Source organism: Antedon mediterranea, chromosome 7 (assembly GCF_964355755.1).
Source record: "Antedon mediterranea chromosome 7, ecAntMedi1.1, whole genome shotgun sequence".
NCBI classification, from domain to species: domain Eukaryota; kingdom Metazoa; phylum Echinodermata; class Crinoidea; order Comatulida; family Antedonidae; genus Antedon; species Antedon mediterranea.
This window is the reverse complement of record NC_092676.1, coordinates 25,606,157-25,628,041: the sequence shown is the minus strand read 5'-3', so window position 1 is coordinate 25,628,041 and position 21,885 is coordinate 25,606,157. Positions and strand designations below refer to the sequence as shown.

At 32.5% G+C, this 21,885-nt stretch overlaps 1 protein-coding gene across 6 annotated transcripts in view; it reads left to right on the top strand.

Moving 5' to 3' along the window:
- The window catches only part of LOC140054461 (rho family-interacting cell polarization regulator 2-like), a 42,867-nt gene extending 25,623 nt beyond the window's left edge, over positions 1-17,244 (top strand). For 3 of the 6 annotated variants that reach the window (XM_072099457.1, XM_072099456.1, XM_072099458.1), the window contains exons 3-22: positions 7,204-7,288; positions 7,805-7,828; positions 8,318-8,346; positions 8,497-8,570; positions 8,710-8,804; positions 9,421-9,528; positions 9,709-9,834; positions 10,141-10,230; positions 10,483-10,544; positions 10,876-10,984; positions 11,531-11,737; positions 12,053-12,186; positions 12,446-12,935; positions 13,342-13,474; positions 13,939-14,097; positions 14,574-14,723; positions 15,132-15,328; positions 15,671-15,754; positions 16,024-16,114; positions 16,446-17,239. In XM_072099457.1, the coding sequence (XP_071955558.1) occupies positions 7,204-7,288; positions 7,805-7,828; positions 8,318-8,346; positions 8,497-8,570; positions 8,710-8,804; positions 9,421-9,528; positions 9,709-9,834; positions 10,141-10,230; positions 10,483-10,544; positions 10,876-10,984; positions 11,531-11,737; positions 12,053-12,186; positions 12,446-12,935; positions 13,342-13,474; positions 13,939-14,097; positions 14,574-14,723; positions 15,132-15,328; positions 15,671-15,754; positions 16,024-16,114; positions 16,446-16,549 (2,551 nt within the window). In that variant the 3' untranslated portion in view covers positions 16,550-17,239. Of the gene's footprint in view, positions 1-7,203; positions 7,289-7,804; positions 7,829-8,317; positions 8,347-8,496; positions 8,571-8,709; positions 8,805-9,420; positions 9,529-9,708; positions 9,835-10,140; positions 10,231-10,482; positions 10,545-10,875; positions 10,985-11,530; positions 11,738-12,052; positions 12,187-12,445; positions 12,936-13,341; positions 13,475-13,938; positions 14,098-14,573; positions 14,724-15,131; positions 15,329-15,670; positions 15,755-16,023; positions 16,115-16,445 lie in introns of all 6 variants that reach the window. The other 3 variants (XM_072099452.1, XM_072099453.1, XM_072099455.1) reach the window with 3 other exon arrangements.
- The last annotated feature ends 4,641 nt before the right edge of the window (positions 17,245-21,885 follow it).

Genomic DNA, 21,885 nt, shown 5'->3' with positions numbered 1-21,885 from the left:
CTTATCAATTGCCGACCCAGGGCCGACCCAGGGCCGGCCTAAATCGTAAGTGTAAATGGGGTCTAGTAACCATTTTTTGGAAGAAACTTTCCCTTCCCCCCCCCCCTTCTCCCCTTATTGATCAGTCAAGTCAGTGTGATCCCTATTTACTTTTGGTTCATCAAATTAATTATTTTATTAATTAAATGAACATATCTAGTAATCAAATAACTGTTTTCCCATCATAATTTATATACAAAGTTTTGATAAACATTATACATTGTACATTCCTATCCTAACAAACTATTCTAAACTTTCTATTATTTAAAAAAAAGTCGAAGAAAGTCAGGTCTGGGGTCCATCCTATAGTCGCCACAGATTGACTTCTTCATCAGTACTTTTATGAATGGATGATTAGTTGGGAACATAAACGTTAGTTGATCGCTATTTTGATCGTACGATCATTCAGAAAAACACATCGCAACATTAAATTTGTAATATATACAGAAGTGTCACTGCAGATTCTTTAATAATGTGAATATTGAAATAAGTTGAATATTAAAATGAATGACTTGTTATCTTCTTGTAAAATTAATAAATAATAATGTAATACAGGATTAATAAATATGAATTATAATTGAATTAGTTTGACAAGGAGAGGAAATTAAAATTGGATTTAAAAGTGCAATATCATCGTTATCTAAGAAGTCCAGATAAATAGATTACAAATCTGCTTTCAGATTATAATTACAGAGTATGGTCATGTGAGTGTACCTGAAAATTATGCAGTGACATCATTGAAATGTTGCTGTTTGCAATTTTCATTTTGGCTCCTTTGACCTACTTAACAAATTCGATCTCATTTATGAAATGTCGACGATATTACTGTAATAAACCATCAACTCTCTCAAAATGATCAATTATCAGAATTTTCATATTGGTCCCGAATTCCTTACAATTCAGAATACATTGTGAAAAAGAATAATTTGAGAAACCCAGATTTTACCTGTAGCCCAGAGTGTCCAGTGAAAAAGAAAAGAAAGAGTGGAAAATCATAGATTTTGACACTTTCATGGTGTAGGGTTTTGCTAAACTGTGCAAAACCCCAAAAAACTGCGCAAACCTCCTTCAAACCAATTAATATTGATTAGATCACAACTAAAAACAATAAAAGGAGACAATTTATGAGAAAAAAAAATTGAAATTGCTGTAGTGTAAGTTTGCCTTTTTTTATGTGAAAAACTTCATTCAACATTTTTTTGGGGAAAAAATTGCTGTAGGATTTAATGGTGCTATAGAAACTAAAAGCATTTTATAATAGTGATATGATTTACAGAATAAAACTTGGTTCAAAGAAAAATGATGCACAAGATACCTGTAGGAAAGGAATATTGTACATGGATAATTGTCATATACTGTATTGATAGAGAAACTGTCAGAAAAGCATTGTAAGAAGGAGACAAAGAGTTGTTAAAGGTTCTAGGTTTATGGAAGAAATAGACATTTACAGTAAAGCTGATAGGAGACAGACCAGAAAATGAAACGTTGATTTATTCATGAACGTGGTATATCTATTGCATATACATGTCGCTTTACATATGACGGCCGCTTTACAATTATTATTCTCATCGTATTTCAAACCTACGACCTCGCTCTAATACTCAAGAGCTACTGGTATCTACGCACGTAATCTGTACGTTCTTTGTTGCCAACAAGAAATACAAAACCAGTTAGCACGGTAGGGCGGTTGGCCGAGCAACGGGATATCAGTAATACATAACAGCTCTTGTAACATGCTTGTCAATATTATCAGAAGGGTCCATTTCAACATAAAGGTAGTTTTTGCATGTCACATCTGTGTACCCTTTTGTTTTGTATGTAAATCTACCAGTTAAAATTCAACAGTCATACTACTGTATGTATTGTACTATTTATAATTTAATGATCATAATTTAGTCACCACACCCATGTTTGGCATTAAAATTACAGTCTATAAAATATAATAGTTAAATAGTCTGTTGCTAAAGTTTTATAGTGTAGTGGGTCATACTGTAAAGGCTTATCCAGTATTCAAGTAAACCTTCCTTTGGGACACCCCTCTTCTGGGGACACTCCTATTAAGAGGGTACTTTTCTTGTGAAACGAATGAGGAAAATATATGTTTTACCACTAAGGCCCATTCACTATTCAGGGGACACTCCTATGCAGATACTTTCTTGCGTCCCTCAATTAAGCCCCTGTCACTGTGGACAGACGTACAGGCACCGTTTGGTGACAGCACTCAACAACGAGGAAACCCTTAGGGGAGTAGAAAGTTTTGGTATGTGTTGTCCACGTTTCTGCGCAATTCAGCCTAGGTTATTCCCCCATTTACATTCTATTGTGTTTCAATTACAGTATATTTTTACCTCCGCCAAGGAGGTTATGTTTTCACCCCTGTATGTTTGTGTGTGTGTGTGTTTGTGTGTGTGTCTGTGAACAGCCTGGAGGCCACAGTTTTTATCCGATTCTAACCAAATTTGGACACAATGATCTATGCCCAAAAAGCTTGGACGAGTTCGAATTTGAGGGGGAAAGGTCATAGGTCAAGGTCACAACTAACAAAAAACTATTTTACTGCCTAGAGACCACAGTTTTGATCTGATTGTCACCAAACTTAGCCACAATGATCAATGACACATCATATAATTGTGGTTAAATTTTGAAGGGTCAGGGTCAAAGATCAAGGTCCACAAAAAACAAAAACAAAAAGAAATAAGAAAATAATAAAAAAAAAAAAAATCCTCAGTGGGACTTGAACCAGCGATCTCAACTGTGAGAGGCTGGATACATAACCATTACACCACACTGTCATCCACAACTTTGTAGTGTGCAGTTTTTAACATATTTACACTTAGAACTAATAAAAAAAAATGTAAACAAAAAAATATTCAGGGGGAATTTTATGTAGGGGAATTTTACAGTAGGCGGAGGTTTGTACTCTCGGAGTACCCTCTAGTTGTTTATGTGTTCCTATTGTTGTATTTTTGTTTATGTGTTCCTATTGTTGTAGGATAGCATCAGATGCATATACTAGAGACCTTCCTATGCTATTTGTTGTAACATTTCACACTACAATATTGACGTTTGCACCTAGTTAAATGTACTTGCAACCAAGCATAAATTGACTGCACGATTCAAACGCTCTTGATCTAATCGTTCGGAACAGTGGCGTACTGTCGGTGTTTTAAATCAATCAAGTTGTTTGAGCACCAGTAATTAACCTAATTATAATGTTAATTAACTGATAATAGGTTTACTTTATAAATTGGAATACCACACATGTACAGTTACTAATGTACTCCAGCTGATGTGAACATTACTTTTAATTTTGATAAATTAATACAGTAGTTTTTAATTAGTAATTTAATATTAGTTTAGTTTGACCTTATTAGTGCCTTCTGGCTATCTTATATTTGATAATATAAGTATATAAAGTATAAAAAGCACTCGAATACCTCTACAAAAACACAAAATATAATTTATAGACCTCTAATTAGAGACCATAAGAAACAAAACTCTGAACCTGCTAGTAGTAAGGTAAACATAAACATGTATTCTCCCCCAAAAACCTGAAAAATGAAGATTAATTAAATTAGACTTGCTTTTAAAAAAAAGACAAAATAAATGGTTAAATTCAATTCAACCAAAAATCCATTGAATTTTTTTTATTAAAATTACATTTTTTTCAGGTAAATCATATTTTTGTCGATCTAATTTTTTGGCAAAGTGGATATGTGACATTAAAATGGCATATTCTACACACAAAAAAAATTCTTTTAATTGTCTGTAAAAGAAATTATATTGAGAGTAAAAATATCATCATACCAAACAGAGGTCTTATTATAAGTTTACTTGACTCTTATACTATAGTCTGTGACATGTTTTTGTTTAAATTATAGTATTACACAACAGTACTATTTCACAAACAAGATAATAAAATAGTTAGCTTGAATAACATCATAAGAAAATAGTACAAATCAAGTCAACAACTCCTTTCAGAAGTATTGAATAGATTTGTTTAATAGGTTATTTTATTATCATTTAGCAGCGAGACTATATCAGCAGACGTCTTGAAGATTAATGTGAGACCTGGATTTATTATATTGTTGAACGTGGTCACCTGCTGTTGCTTGCTGTAAAATATACTAGACTTGCTTAAATAACATTGTAATTTAATGCTATCCGATTTTCATTTTTATTACCCATTTATCAAGACATAAGCAATAATGAGAAATTTGTAGTAATTGAGTTGCTTTACTGATGTTAAGAAACTTATTTGTTTACAGTTATTGTCTTAAGTGGTTATTACTTTTTTAAATGTTGTAAACTTGTAAACACATTTTAGAAGTTCCCAAATAAGTTGATCAGCACACAATTCAATAGTTAAAGACAATTTTGAATATTTATCTGCTAAATATTTATTAGTTTTAAAACAGAAATATAGTAGGATATTAATGGGACACCTGAGATATCCCTCAAAGCGTCCCCTTATAGGGATGACTCCTTTCATAGTTGTAGTTAAATAAAACATGGCCCCTTGTATTATTTTAAAACTGTCTCCTTTAATATGAATCTTCCCAAGGAGGCATTACTTTTACTGTATATAATATAATATGTATTTGTTATTATATTCAGGCAAAAAAAAGATAATGTCCCATCACTTATAGTATGGCACGGGAAAAGTGAGGCATAGGCAAAGATGACATTACAATATTATTTGTAATATTTGTACTATTGTTTTTTGTATCATAGTTCATGCATTTTCTCAGATAGCACAATCCAACACATGAGTCCATGTGATTGGTTGATATTAGATCCTTCTATGATGTCATAGCAATTATTCATCCCTGTACAAAGGTACAGAAAGTGCTAATAACGCCTCATTAATTGACTGTTTGTCAACAACTTGTGTTTGCTAGCATATACCATGGAGTAAAGATTACTCCATGCATATATAGTGTAGATAACTAATCTGATGATGTTACAAATTCATGAATGTGTATCATATACAGTAGAATTGATTTTTATGGTACTTTACTGTACAGTATATTCATTTTTTATGCTACAGTAATATATGAAACACATTTATTTTTTAAAATTGTTGATTGTTTTATTTAAAATGAACTAACAGAAATATCCACCTCCATAAAGAGTTATTTGTGGTGACAATCTATTTAATACGACATGCATTTGTGCTCATTTTCCATTGAATAAAATAAAAAATACTTTAATTAATTTTTAATGGCAAAATCAACATTTTTTTATTGAATTTCAGGAGAAACAAACATTACCGTATTATTATTGAAGGTACAATATTAAAATTGTTATATTTACATTCTGGTATAAAATGAACTTAATATCAAAAGGTATAAAAAAACAAACAACAAAGACATATTTATATATCGAGAATATAAAATTATCTAAAATATAGAACGTACTGTCACACAAAGTTATGAAAAATAAATGACACATCATTCCTCATTTTTACCATGCCCAGTGTGTCCAAGACAAAATAAAAGCAACCAACAAACAAACAAAAGGTCACTGCTACTTTTTAGGGTCATCATCCTTGTATCCGTGAAACGTGTGAATAAATCAGTCACAAAATTAAAATCATCGTACTCATCTCCAATAGTACTATGCTGTACTGAATACACAAGCAGATAATGGACATATCACCAGCTGTGGAATTGCCTTACAGTTAACGCCCAATATGCATACAAATCATGATAATTAGATGCTGTAACGTAATTAACACTACAGTGGGAAAATTTATCGTTACTGAATAATTGGAAAAGGATCTAGTTTTATGTTTCCTTCTCAAAATGTTTAGGGTGCCTACATTTACAAGTGATAAAATTATTCAGGATTTTAGACCCAATCCTTTTAAAAGTGGGTTTGGATAGGTTCTTTTGCCAATTTTCATTTTAATACAGTCCTTTGGAACATTTTCCTGAGAAACGAATACAGTATAATTACCTTTTTGTATGTTTCCTATTGTACTTTTCTGTGTTTTAACATATATTTATATCTAAATGTTTTTAAGGCATCCTATAATTGGGTGATTTTTCGCTCTTGGATGTACAGTAGTTGAAATAAAATAAATAAAATTTAAACACTAAAACCAACCCTATTAAGGGGACACTTTTTTTGGGGCCTAAAATTTTCCCCTTGATATTAGCATTCTACTATACAGTTTACAAATTATTTTTAACTAACAATTTCCTACAAGGCAATGTGTTTAGAGTTGCAAGAATTATTTGATTGCTCTCGCCAGATACATAAGATTAAGTTTCAGTGAACGCCCAATATTCATACAGATCAATATAATGAGATGCACAATGTAATTAGCAGAAAATTGTTGTTCATTTGATGATTCTAGTTTCACAAGCTCAATTTTGTTGTGCTAGAAAGAGACTTTATTACTGAAATAATTGGCAAACACATTATCTGTACAAAATAATAAATCTCTTTTGATAATTCTTTTTAATTATTTTAAGTGCAATTATTAATGGTGCTTTTAACATTAGAATGAGTCACAAGCAGATTATTAATGTTTAAGTTAAAAACAACATAATAGGGATAGAATTATTATGACTACGCCTATTATGTTGTTTTAAAATGTTGTAGCAGTGACGTACAGTACTGCCTAAGCTGATGTGATTTATGAGGTAGTCATATTGTTGAGTGTCTGTCAATGATGAATATATCATGATTATGATGAATGAAGGATAGCAACAGCCTTATTAATAATGAAAAAAAAAATATTTATGAGGCTGATGATTGGTTATGATGATATTGATTGGTATAATCCTATACTTGGTCATAAGCCCACATGTGTAAATACATGTTAGGTATAAGCCCACCCCTTCAAGCATGCCACAAAGCTTTGTCTACACTATGAAACTTTATGTGACAAAAAAATCAGATGTGCCCATATATGGACATGATGATTTCATATCATTACCATTATGTGGGCATATCACTACCATATTTGGTTAAATCATACTTTTTTTTGTCAAACTAGTTTGATAGTGTAGACAGAGCTTTACACAAGATGTTATATGAAGTCAGGATATCAATGTTAAAATGATACATGTTGATATTGTGATGATATTATTGGAATGTTGTCAGCAAAATTGCTGATTCTTTTAGGTTATCTATTTATTTTTTCTTCTTCAGGGAAAGTATTACAAATAGTCAACAAAAGTTAGAGACAATCAAGGTGCGACAGCTAGATACAAAATCAACAGTAAGCTCTAGACAGGTAAGAATAATCCTATTGTTACTTAAGCTCTGTCTACACTATCATACTTTATGTGACAAAAACATGTGATGTGCCCATAATGGACATGATGATGTCATATTACTACCATATTTGAGCATATCACTACCCTATTTGGGCACATCATCCTTTTTTTGTCAAACTAGTTTGATAGTGCAGACCGTAGACCTTAAGATGGGGTGATAAATCTGGGCTTATGGCAATGTACCCATCACATCACTAGAACCAAAGTAAATATAATACCAACATTTTATTTTTGCCATGATGAATAATACTGTTGCTGTCTTAATTATGAATCCATAAGTCAGTATTGTACGGTAGTTACCTTTTAATAAAATAAACATGTGTATTTAAATATAACACCTTTCTTTATGTTTTCGAAATCTAACTGTTGTTTAATTCATGTTTAACCTTTATTTGTAGTTAGTGTATAGTATGGGTTAAATGTTTCTTAATGTGGTTTACAAATTCAAAACAATTTTTGTCTTTTTTTTATAGGGTTTTCACTACAACCTTGACAAGGTAAGAATCATTATAATATAAATTTTACAATCAATATGTGCAATATGTATTTCCTTATATTAATAAATTCTGACTTAGTAGTAGTTTTTATGTGTTTTCCTGTCTTCTATTTTAAATAAATAAATGCCACTCAATCTAAAAAGGAATGAAACTGCATGTGTATGTATGACCAGTAACAAAAATAAACTGTACAACAGGGAATGTAGTAATTTCAGTATTAGAGGGACAAACTCTGTAGGCATGGAATGATTCCCCGATTATAGTTTACCAAACGGTGTTGTACCAAAAGGTTTACCATTAATAGGAGTATAAACAATACGCCTATTACTATACTTTATACATACTGTATTTGTCGCTATAAATTGAAATAGATGTTTTACTATGAGCATGGACCTATAAATTAGAACTACTATAGCTCCATGCATGTACCTCTGAGTAGGGGTTTTACTATATTTTCTAATTTTCATTCTGTTTTCTACTTCCTTACAGCAAGTTAAAAACAATGAAAGATACATAAGGTATGTATATTATTTTAATATTTAATTTAGTAACCGTGAAAGAAAACACATTTTGCTTAAATAGTAGAATACTTTTTTTTTAATTGTTGATATTTCTGTGTAAAACAGGTATTATATTTATTATTAATATTATTATTATTTTTTCCCTAGGAAATTGCAATTTCATTTAGCAAAAGTTGAAGAGCTCCAAGAGCACTATGAAAAGGAGCTTAAAGTGCGAGAAGGTACTAATACAGTCATTAAAATATTGTTGTCAAAAGTAGCCAACATTAAATGAATCATTATTTTCTACAATCCATCGTTAATGATTGAAACAACTATGGAAGTATTTTTATAAAGGAAGTTTCTTATTGATATTATTAGGTGCAGTAAATATGGTGAGGGCGTATTCTGATCATGCACGTAAAAAGAAAGAACCTGTTAACGAAGCAAAGAGTGGCGTCAAAGACTGTACACAGGTAATACAGGAGCATACAGGTGTCTTAGTAAAACGTATCATTAAAGCTATGTTTACACTATCAAACTAGTGACAACAAAATGTGGTGTTCCCATATATGGACACGATGATGTCATATCACTACAATATTTGGGCATATCACTACCATATTTGGGCACATTTTCAAACTAGTTTGATATTGTTGACAAAGCTTAAGGATTTGTTATAACCTACGCACCTAAAAATCTACCAAAATGGTCTTAAGAGATTAAATAAAGAAGCATGTCCCTGTTCACAATTAACTGACTAAAGGCCAACTCAGATAGCGTCGTAGACGAGGCCTGACAAGAAAATTAAACATGTTTAAAGTTCTCCCAAAGACCTAAGAACTACGCCCTGACGCTTTCTCAAGATGTCTCTTCGGGATTCAATTCATACAGCACCGACAAGCCAAGACGTTTTGTCAGGCCTCGTCGTATGACGCTGTCTGAGTTGATCTTAAGTCCTAATACTAGGATGATGATTATTTATTTTATTCTATTCATTGTTACGTCCCTAGGTGTCAGTTAAAGCTTGTCACTGTCAGTGAAAATGGTAATTTGTTAATATATATTCAAATTCGGGTCCTTATTCTTTAGGCTCTTTGCTACATGGAGGCTGAATTGGAGGCTAATCTTGGAATGTTTCTAATCAAAATAGAGGGCATCGCAGGTTTTGCCAGAGTCTGCAGAGGAGATATATTTGAGGTATGATAAAAGGACAAACAATTTATAATGGTCTATTTTAAGTGTTTTTATTGGAGGACAAAAAGTGGTTTGGAAATGGAAATAGTTTATCAACTCCACTGTTGCTGTTATTGAATTAGAAATTCAAATTAAGCTTCAATGCTATTGCCAAAATAACATCTAATACTATTTCCTTTCTAGATTACGTTCAAGTATGGACAGCAAAAGTGGAAATCAAGATGCAAAGTAGAAAAAGACTTAAGCCAAAGCTGGGAACATGATGAGATAGTATTGTTTCCATTAATAGGAGAATTCCTTACTGTAAAGGTAAAAAAATTAAAAAAACAAACCACCAGTAATACTGTTGAATAAATTAGAAACGGGCAGATATTTAAAATTTCATAATCAAAAAAATAAATTCTCATAAATAATCACTATTTCATATAATTGTTTCTTACCTTAGTAATTCTTAACTTAGTAAAGTAAAGAGGCATGAGTAAAACTCGTAAGGGGCCCCTTCTCTCATAAAAAATTTGTGTTTATCAAGGGTGTTTTTAAATGAATTAATACTTTTGTTTTGAAAGATTGTTTTAAAAATGTGTGTAATAATGCATTTGCAAACGTTTTTAACAGGTAACTGAAATTCGAGGAATCGGCAGAGCCAACATGGTGATAGGAAATTTAGAGTTTGACACATCAGACTTCTACCAATCGGAACCACAGGTAAGCTATCAGTATGAACAGGACCACAATGCAATGCAGGTTTTTCTTTACCTGATGGTGTAATCCTGGATAAAGATGTTGTTAAATAAATGTTGTTAAATAAATGTTGTTAAATAAATGTTGTTAAATAAATGAAAAAACTGGAATAAAAACAATGTATTTTATGGGGAACAACAATTAGTTCATTGTTGCAAAACTGAATTGCAATTTTATTTATATTTTTGTAATTAAATTTGTCTATATTTGTTTCAGAATCTGACGATTAACGTAAATGAAAATGGTACCATTAAAATGAATATGACCGTGTCATGGTGGTAAGATTTTGTGTTTGTTTTGATGACAATTAAGAACACACTATTGTATATAGTCAGAACTAAACAAATAATACAATTGAACCTCTATTCAGAGGACACCCCTATTTAAAAGAAACCTTTGTTAAGAAGACACTTCAATAAATATATACAAAGGAGAAATATATGTTTTGATACTTCTATTCTTGGAACCAATTGGTGGCTCCTGACAGCCTCTTCATATAGTTCTACTGTAGGTTGAAGATCCTCACAATTATTCCATATAATTTTAAGCAATTCCATTAAACCAGGACCCGTATAGCATTTTTAATAAGTTTTTCTAATATTTTTAAAGCCCATTCCAAACTCAAGATGAGGAACAAGTACGCAGTCCCAAAGGAGGAACGTTTGGACGAAGAGAACGAGCCTACACAGAGTCATCTGGTAGTCATCCTGTAGAAAATGTATGTCTTTGATAATCTTAAGTTCTGTCTACACTATCAAACTAGTTTGACAAAAGAAAAGTGTGATGTGCCCAAATATGGTAGTAATATGCCCAAATATGGTAGCGATATGACATCATCATGTCCATATATGGGTACATCTTTTTGATAGTGTAGTGTTTTACCCATCTACACAAAAATATGCGGCGTGTCATGAGATAAGCAAACTGTTAAGCACAATCTTAAAGCTTGGTTCGCACTAGGACGTAACGCTATGATGTAAATGCGCAGCAAAAGTGATTTGACCAATCACAGGCGATAGATTATTTAAATTTTCACTTATCATTGGTTGACTCGCCTTCCGTTAGCGGTCACGTCCTTGCATTGTGTTCATGTGGGAAGCTTTAAGTTCCAGCTCACCTGGACATGAAAAGTCTATTGACTATGCCTAGAGCATGCGTAAATAGATTCTTGTTAGTTTTAGTTTACGGCATCGGAATCATAGAATACTGCCACCAATGCATATATGCACATATATTTAATTTGCTTATTTAAATTAATTTACAGAAGCGTTCACATAGTATGGAAGAAAAAGTTATGAGTCAAACGACTAACCGCCCCAAATCACGTCATTTTGATATGCACACGGCACCAATCTTAACCTTAGAAGAAGCACTGCATAATGTCTATAGACTTTTGGAGATCTTAAATGGACAGTATGCAGAGCTAAAATGCCTAGACATGCAGGTTAACAATTTGGATAGGATGCTGAAGGTATGTTCAAAGGTCATGTCAGGAAGTATCTTTGACAGTGATCGCTGTATCTTTCTATTCCTCTGGAATTCTACCATTCCATTTACCATGCCATCTTTTTTTCCTGCTGCTAAATTTTATGAATGTATTTTGTATGTATAAAATTGAATTGAATAAAATATACCAGTGATATGTGTATTCTCTATTCTTTCCTTTTCAAAATTGCCTCCTATTAGTTCTGAGGTAGTTTAGTCCACATTAAAACTATTGTTACACTGATAACATGTGTTTTTATCAATAAATTGTTATTAATTCAACTTATGTTTTCTATGACAGAGGAAAACAGAAGACATAAAGATTGAAACTGAGGCTAATGTGTCAATCAAGAACGCCCTCGATAGTTTCGACTTTCTGGACGATATCGAGGAAGCGTTGAGTGACACTGATCAAATAGACAGTAGCAGTTATGAGTGAGTCATCCTTTTATTTTCATTCATAAATATTTCGATTTAGAACCTTACGCATATTGTTGATTGTCGTCTGGAACTAAAATCGGCAAATATGTTTCAAGAAATCAAGCAAAGAAGTATATTTCAATGTCTATGTATGCACATAACAAATTAACATGATGTAACTAGGTTCTTCACAAATCAAATACTCCCTGCAATTTTCATAATTGAAGAACAATGTACAGTATATCATGTCAAATATTATAATTCTTCTTTCCAGAAATATTAGTATTGATGAAGAGGCACCACCTTCTCCTGTGGAGATAAAAACACTTGACGAATTCACAAAACTAGCTATCAGTAAAAATAACATTAATGAGACAGATGCTAGCTTATTAAACAAACAAAGCATTACCGACTCACAAGAAAATAAGCAAAATAATAATAGGAACAGTATTCATAACCATGTCGATGCAACGGGACGGGATGACGTATCCGACAAAACAAACAAATTATCCGCATGGAGCGGGCAAAGAGAGAGCCGCTTTATTGAATTTATGGAAAAACGTGACAGTTGGTTGTTTGACGGTAACTTCCGAGCCAGTCGGCTATTTGAAATGTCCGAACAGCGTGGAGAGTGTCGGTTGATTGACATGTGTGATGATGTGCTTGGTAAGTCAAGTACGAGCTTGGCACATTTGACCACCGGAGATGAAGGCGTTGATCAAGCACTTGTGCAACATCTTCAGTTTATCGAATACCTACTAACAGTAAGTTTTTTGTAAACATATCTTTAAAATCGTTCTATCTAATTGTACAATCTAATTCTTGTACTACTGATCTGGTCTTAGGATTTATGAAGAGGCCAATGCAAAATGTTAATATAATGACGCCTGAAAAGTTACATATCCTAGATTGGAATCTGTAGTCTTAATTTTCTTTGTTGGTTGTTGTTGATGTTATTTATGTTTTGTCCATTGTTCTGTGTACCTCTTGTCTCAGGCAGCCCCGTCTCAAGTATTTTTCTTTAATCCTGTCTTAATTTCACCTATATTTATTATATATGTGCTTTTCCCTTTTTTTATTCTATTATCGTTCACATAAAATAAATGTTGTATTGAATTTAAATTAAATTTGCTCATAGATGTTAATTTATTTTGAATATTATTTTGATAGCATCTTGGTGCGTTTGGTCCTTTGAAAGTGAAGGAAACGATAGCTTTAGAGAAGTTACAGAAGCAAGCTAGTATTTTATCACAACTCAACTTGTTAGTTGAAAATAAAATCAAGGTTACTACACCTGAAGCAGGTAAGGGATCATGTCCAAATTATTCTGCTGCAGTTACTGCAGTAACTTCAACTTTTACTGGAGGCAGTCCATGCAATAAGCTGTGTATGATTACCAAAAAAGGCTTGCTAAATAATTGCCATAAAAAGGTTTAAGAGTAAATAGTTACTGCATTAACTGCAGTAGAATGATTTTGATATATAGTATATACAGTATTTTGTAGTTTAATGCATACATTAGAACACTGTATAGATAAATATACAATTCGTAAATTAATTCGTAATTAAATCGTAATTAAATGGCATTATTTTAAATGTAGTTTAAGCTAAAACTTGATTTAGAACCTTTGCTTCATATTGGATATGGTTATTAATATCCATTCAAAAGGCAAATTCTATTCCTACATATTTATAGTTAAAATGTTACACACCATTTTACCCATTCTTTGCTTTGGATGTAGTAACAAGTTTTGTTTTCCTTTATAGTGTATCCTGAATTGAAATCAAATGCTGAACTTGTTCATTTCTGGGAGTGTTGTTCAGAGAAAGAAATACTTTATGTAAATACAGACTCGTTCTTGCTACATCTTGATGTTAAGTTTGGTGCTAAACTACGAACAAATCATCCAGACATTGCTGACAGAGGTGAGATAGTTTGTTTAATCCACTCTGAAGAGAAACTAGAAGGGCCTCAGAGAGCGAAAACCTCTACCTAGGCATATGAAAATATGTTTCCCATACATGAAACCTCCTTTACAATCTTTTTAAAATAAGGCAATAACTTTTTGATTAATCCTGCTATAGGCATATGAAAATTGAATCATGTGTTCTAGCTATGAAACCTTCTTAAAATCTTATGAAAATCGGGCAATAACTTTTTGAGTATTCCTGCTATAGGCATATGAAAATTGAATCATGTGTTCTAGCTATGAAACCTTCTTAAAATCTTATGAAAATCAGGCAATAACTTTTTGAGTATCCTGCTAACATAGAAAGAAACAAACACACCCGATTGACCTCATGACCTCTCGCCATTCTGGCGTTAGTAAAAAGTGTCTTGTACAACGAATAGAAATATTTAATTTGTTGTTATTTAATTAATAATAATTGTTTTTTCCCAGTGTTTCAAAATCTTACACAACAGATAATTGAGAGGCCTGTCAATCTACTCAACCCCAAAACAGTCATAACACTGTTCCAATACGTCACATTTTTCCTGGAAGACGACAGAAAAAACCCAGAGAAATACGTAGCAGATATTACAAATGAATGTATGCATATTTATTTTCACTCTATTCATATATTTATTCATCATTTATATATAAATTATATACATTCAGTCCTTCATTTATTAATTATGTTTTTACTATCAAGTTGAATAAAAACAAATTATCAAAGAAGAAGAATAGTATCGTCTATTCTCCTGACTCCCATTTGATTTGAATTTTTTGGAAAATCATTCTAAAAAATACATATAATAGTATAAAAAATACAAAAGTGATATCATTAACTACTGAAATTACAGAGAAAAACATTTATAGAAGATTTTCAAGGATAGCCCAAACAGCTTATTTCTATTGTGTTTATGCATGGAGAATTTCTCCATGGTTTATGGAATGAAATAAATAAATAAATAAAAATAAATACGTATAAGAAACTTATTGTATCTACTATTACAGATGAGCTGACTGCCAACCTACATCCTGCCAATCCAGATCTTCCCAAGGTTCTCAAGAAGCTTCCAAGAGGTATTCTGCTTCCCTCTGGAAACCTCCAAGCTCTTGGAATACTCCTGTTGGAAAGCAGCTCCACATTCCAAACTGGTGTTAGAATGTACCTAGAATCTATTAATCAGAATGATGAAATTAGGCAAAAAGTAAGTGATAACCTGGCAACTTGTGTTAGAATGTACCTAGAATCTATTAATCAGAATGATGAAATTAGGCAAAAAGTAAGTGATAACCTGGCAACTTGTGTTAGAATGTACCTAGAATCTATTAATTGGAATGATGAAATTAGGCAAAAAGTAAGTGAAAACCTGGCAACTTGTGTTAGAATGTACCTAGAATCTATTAATCCGAATGATGAAATTATTATGCAAAAGTAAGTGATAACACAGAATGTAGTCGAAAATAGTCAATAATCCTTACTTGAATAAATTATGGCTTCATATATACCAGTTTATATTAATAATCTGTTATTATTTATATTATTTTAGGTAATTAATATATATCTTGAGTGTCTGGAAGAGAGAGACCAATCTATGAGGCAAGCTGGTTGTGCTGCCCTCGCTGCTATGAAGGTACGTAAACAAACTGTAATCTTTATAACCTGTGCTCTACCTTTCTGAACTGTACTAAGTTATTGTGCTACTTGTTTAGCAAACTAAAAAGTATTAATTAAAAATGGTATAACTCACGATTTTCTTTGGAAATATTCTCTTTGCAGGATGGATGTCTTGTAAAATTAAATAAAAATGCCTGCTTGTTATTCCTATAATATTATGAATAGTCTGTAGTAAGTGTTTGATTTTTAGCAGGCAATGTCTTACTGTTTCTTGTTTTCTTCCAGGCATCAGAGGCCCTTGACCAGCTTGTGTATTTACTAAGATGTGATGTTGATGATGTGAAGACAACGGCCAAGGAGGCATTGGAAGCATTTGGTAAATTATTTATTAGTCAATTTCATTTTTTCTTGTCATTCTTAAAGCTACCAAAATACTTGAATTGTTTATTACCTCCATAATGGCGGTTCCCACTAGAGACACAACACAATGACAAAAAGCAACGTAAGGAATTTGACCAATCACAAGCGATGGATTATTTGAACTGTCACTTGTTATTGGTCAACTCGCTTGCGTTGCGTCCTAGTGAGGAACCAATTTAACATTTAGCTTGAAGGAGAAGGACTTAATCTTTTGTCCATTTTCCCTCTAGTAACAAAGAATTGATATTTTCAGTGAGAATAATTTATATATTTATCATATATTTCAGGAGATGAAGGCCACGAAGCATTTGAACGTGTGTCGTTTCCGTACTTCGGAAGCAGCGTTGCGCATTATCCCGTAGATGTTCCACTAATGACAACCGAACTGTAGAGCGCCATCTCTACAATCAACGTGCATTTTGTTTCTGTTGTAATTTATTGTGTACATAATTTGTTGATAGTTGTAAAAGAAATAGTATTTACAATAATATAATGTTTACATGTTGCCATATATTGTTTTCATATGTGTTTATTTTTATAAAAACCAAAAGAACTTATTCAATGACCTCTCAGCCTAGTTTATTCAGTGATGTTTCGTCATAGTTTTAACTTATTTATTTGACTTCAAAATGATATGCTATGATTATGATATTGATAACAAATAAGATAAAGTGTGCTTGTGGATTTTAGGTTATTCCAACCGATCTGCAATAAGAACACATTAGACAGGGTTTATTTGAAGTATTTGGGGAATTTTCATTGATTTTTTCTTCCCAAGTGCACAAATTTGGCCAATTACCTCACATGCATGACTTCATTTCCATAAATTCATAATTTAAATATTATAATAATGATATTCCCAATCAGAATTATGAAAACTAAAAATACAATCAATGAAAAAAAATGTATTTTATCTTTATTTAAAAGAGAGGAATTTTATTTTGCGTTATCTTGTTGAAACTGAAATAATGCATAAATATTATTAGAAATTATACTAAATAACAATATGATACACAATACATTTGTTTTATTAAGACGAAGATGTTTATTGACTAAATTATGTTTACCAATATAGAAATTGAATACTATTAATTAATAAACATGCAAGTACAATTGTAATGGGTCTTTTTGTATAAAATGTATGGTTTTCACATTCAACAACCGTTTGTTTAAATATTGAATCAACTTATGCTATGCTTCCATTTTACACACCTAATCCTGTCTACACCGACGCAAACTATGATCCGCGACCGGAAACATTTTTGGAGGACTGTGGCTTGAGAAATTGAAAAATTGTTTTAGCCTAGTTATAGCGCCTTTATTTTAGCCATACGCAGCTTATGACAAACAGCGAAGTGTCGAGATTATTAATGATGTTTGTTTGTTACATGGTTTGTACCACTAAACTCCACTAATATATAAAGTTTCTGGAGTAGGAGCATTTGTACTGGTGAATGCAATGTGGTGTAAAATCCTGTGAACTGACGACTCGAAACGGTGTCATGTACGTTATAAAGGGAAACCTCGGGCTGCGCTGAATTTTTTTCTTGATTGGATGGTGGATCCGCGTAATTTTTATCCTATAAAAATGTAAATTCAATTTCCAGGGATCTAGAGGTACATCTAAAATGTTCTGACGTCAGCTCTAGCTATGGTGGGGCTGAAGTGGCAGACTATTTTTATATTAGTCTCATTTAACGTCGGGCAAACTGGTTGATTGGGTTTTCGGATCGGAGCGTTGGTCTACACTATCAAACTTTATGTGACAAAAAAGAGTGATGTGCCCAAATAGGGTACCGTAGTAGTACATAACATCATCGTGTCCATATAGTGGCACATCAATTTTTGTTGTCACATAAAGTTTAATAGTGTAGGTGGAGCTTAAGTTTATCTTTTCCATTTGATTGGTTAGCTTCGTATCACTTATTTTCTCCTATTTCAACAATTTAACGTATTATTACATTCTCAGCTTGTTTAAATTGTTGTTCAATTTGCTATTATAGGTATGAATATTGCGCAACAGGTCAATCTTTCAACTCAAAAAAACTGTACTCATAACAAATATATCTATGCAATCGGCTCTGTAAACAAAACAAGTGATTTATTTGCGGTACAAATAAAAAAGATATTTAAACATTAGCAGGAAAGGGCGATTATAATTCAAATATTATATAAATTATGACCCTTCATCAAATCGACCCTTCACATGCATATAGTATGAGTACTATAAAATGAATGATTTTGGAAGCAACAAGCGGCGTCACATTGTAGAGTTTTTACTTCATCTTATACAACGTTATATGAATTTTTAATATAAGTTGTTGGTTACTGGAGGATATATTCACGAATATTGCGACAGTCGATGACCCGAATTTGAATGTTACATATTGAGTAGTATTAATTCTATCTTATTTGATATTTCGAATTGGTTCAATCAATTAACAAACATTATCTTATTTGAACAAACCTATAATATATTTTAGCAAGAAACACAGATCACAAGTAGTGTGTAATTTACCATTTACATTCCCTGAATTAAAACTGAGACAAAGAGTACTAAGAGATACGAGATTTACATCAAGGAAGAAAGAAAGAATGAATGGCCACGGAATTAACCAACTCACGTTATAGTGGGGAACCTAATGTAATTCCGTGAGATTTTAATGCATTTATTCAATCAACGGAAGAAATAATACAACAAATAAGGGGTCAACATTATTTAGGCATATAGGCCTACGGTACGCATACGGTACACTTAGACACATATTATTTACAATCAGACACTTCGAGACCTTGCTAAAAACAAATTCACATAGAAAAACCTTTGAGATATATAATGAGAGATCTCAATAATGACATAATGATAAGAAACTACAGGTATTTACAATTTCACATTAATATTCTGTATATAATAATAATTAAAATACCCTTTCTGTGACTTTAGACAAACATACAATATGTTTAATCTCTACTAAAAGGAAAAAAATGCAAATAAGTTGTGTTACTTTGTTAATAATAAAGAACATATTGAGTATATCTTCATCAAAGGTTCAGAGAAAAACCAAAGTAACCAAATTAGTTATGATACTGTATACAAGTAGTTAGTAGGCCTAGTTCAACAAAATCAGTCTTTTTGTACATGAATGTAATGAATAAATGCTTTGACTTTAATTACGGGAAAAAATCATTTTTTACTTTTTTCACTTTGCATTTGCAATACACACTTTTTCAATTCACGGATTTCGGAATCTGAATGCTCTTTACGTCTGGATGATTCGTTTGTCATTTCTCCTAACTTTCTTACAAGATCCCCGATTCTAAATGTGGCCACCTGTAATTTTTCATCCTTTTGAATAATTTCTATGTCTCTAGTTTGGGTTTCTGAATGCTCCCCAAGTCTAGACGATTCCGTTTTCACTTCTTGCAAACCACTTTCAAGATCCAGTATTCTTTCAGTGGCTACTTGTAAGTTATTGTCGCTTTTTTCTTTCATTCTTTCAAGTTTTTCTATTTCTGTAATTTTGTCTTTTGAAAGCTGTCTAAGCTTGAACGTTTCCACATTCATTTTGTGCAGAGTTTTTTCAAGATTTTGAATTTTGTCAGTGGCCATTCGTAATTCACTGCTGATGTTCGTATTCATACTTTGAAGATTTTTTATTTCTTTGGTCTGGTTGTTTGAATACGATCTTAGTTCTGATGATTTCACGTCCGATTCTTGTAGCCTTCCTTCAAGATGTTGTATTCTGTCAGTGGCTCTTCGTAATTTACTACCGATTTCTTCATTTATACTTTGAATATTTGCTACCTTTGTAGATTGTTTGTTTGAAAGCTCTCTGACCCTGGTTGTTTCTTCATCCATTCTCTCCATACTTCTGTTAAGCTCTTGTAGTCTGTAAGTGGCTATTTGTAAGTCATTTTCTCTTCTTCTTTCAATAGTTTGTATTTTTTCATTGGCATTTTTTATTTGAAGGTCACGTTGTTTTAGTTTACGTTTTACCTTTTCATAGGCCTCTGTGAAACTCATCACCATTTCATGGTTCCTATGTTGTGGCTGATTCGAACAATCGAAGCAAATGTAATCCATGCATGTTTCACACCACTTGCTCAAGACCTTGGTATGACCAGGTTTTCTGCAGACTGGAATTTGAACAATAACAAATCCTTGTTTTTCAGCAATGTCCAGGCATTTAGTAGCGTTTGCTGTCACATCAAATTGTTGGAGTTGTCGCATACCCTTTTTTGAAATTTCGTTTTCTTGTTTACAAACAATGCATTTGATAGTTATAATGTCTGGAAGGATGAATCTCTCCTGTATGCCTTTTTCCCGATCCAGACATTTAAAGCAACACCAATGTCCACATTCAAGACGTTTAGCATCGTATACCATACTTTGATCACACGTTGAACATGTTGTAAGGGCTCTTCGAAAAGCCTCCGAGTCGTACTCATTGTTTGTTGCCATTTTGACTTAAGAATAAACTGTCATTACTTGACAAAACATTACTGCAGATGTTACCTACAGTATTCATCAGCTATTCAGTAGCAATAAGCTGGTTTCGTGCGCTAATTTATATACGTGTGTTCATGTGCCATGTAACCAATCAGGAATGCTCGATTTTGCATAATCACGAAGACCACTGACGAAACGGGGTGGTCCGTAATCTGAATGCAGGATTGTTTTGATTTGTCAAAATTATTGATATGTGATTACGGGTGTTGAAATCCAAATATTACGGCAATTTGTTATTGGCTATTGTTATAGGTCATAATGCATATAAGCAGATTTCATATCGGTATACTGTCATGTAGTGGCCTGTTTTATACCTCCTTGGTTTATTCCAGAGAAGAGTGAAATTACACTCTTCTCTGATGCTACATACTAATCGCCACACGAAGTAGACCTACAAACAAAATTACGATGGCAGATGACAGAATGCAACGTTTGAAAGACCAAATTACATGTAGCATATGTTATAACATATTGGAACATCCTAAACATCTTTTTTGTCGTCATACATTTTGTTTAGAATGCTTACGCCAACACTGTCGCATCCAAAATTGGCGTGTGAACATTGAATGCGCTTTGTGTAGAGACACAACGCCGATTCCACTAAATGGACTAGAAGCACTTCCAACACCGTGTTGGATCGTTGTTTCCAAAGAGTTATTTGAACAAGCTAACAGCGCAGTTACAATACCTTTATTATTCTGTAAAAAACCTGACCATACTAATGCTGTTTTGGACAAGTGGTGTGAAACATGCGAGGAATTATTATGCCTCAATTGTTCCAACCAAATATCACATGAAGGTCATGTGGTAAGAAGTCAGGTGAGTACAACAGAGGCATTAGAGAAATACCATGAATGTAAAAGAAACAAGAAGAAAAGTGGAATAGACTTACTGATAGAGGATGTTAAAAAGGTAGAATGTAAACTTAACCAAATGGAGTCGAAGAATTATAATCTCGAGACAAATTTATTGGCCCGAGTTACAACAATAAACAATCTTGACGGCAATGTGAGACAATACAACAACAGGTTACAAAACACAATTCAACGATTAAACAATCTTGATAGTATGATAGAGCGAGTAGATACAACCTTATCCAGAGTTGAAAAAGACTTAGGTACCCGAGCTACAGAAACCAAATTGATTGCAAGAACGGATGAAAAAAGGAACAGTGAATTACGTAACGCCACTCAAAAATGTCATGGTCTAGAAGGTAA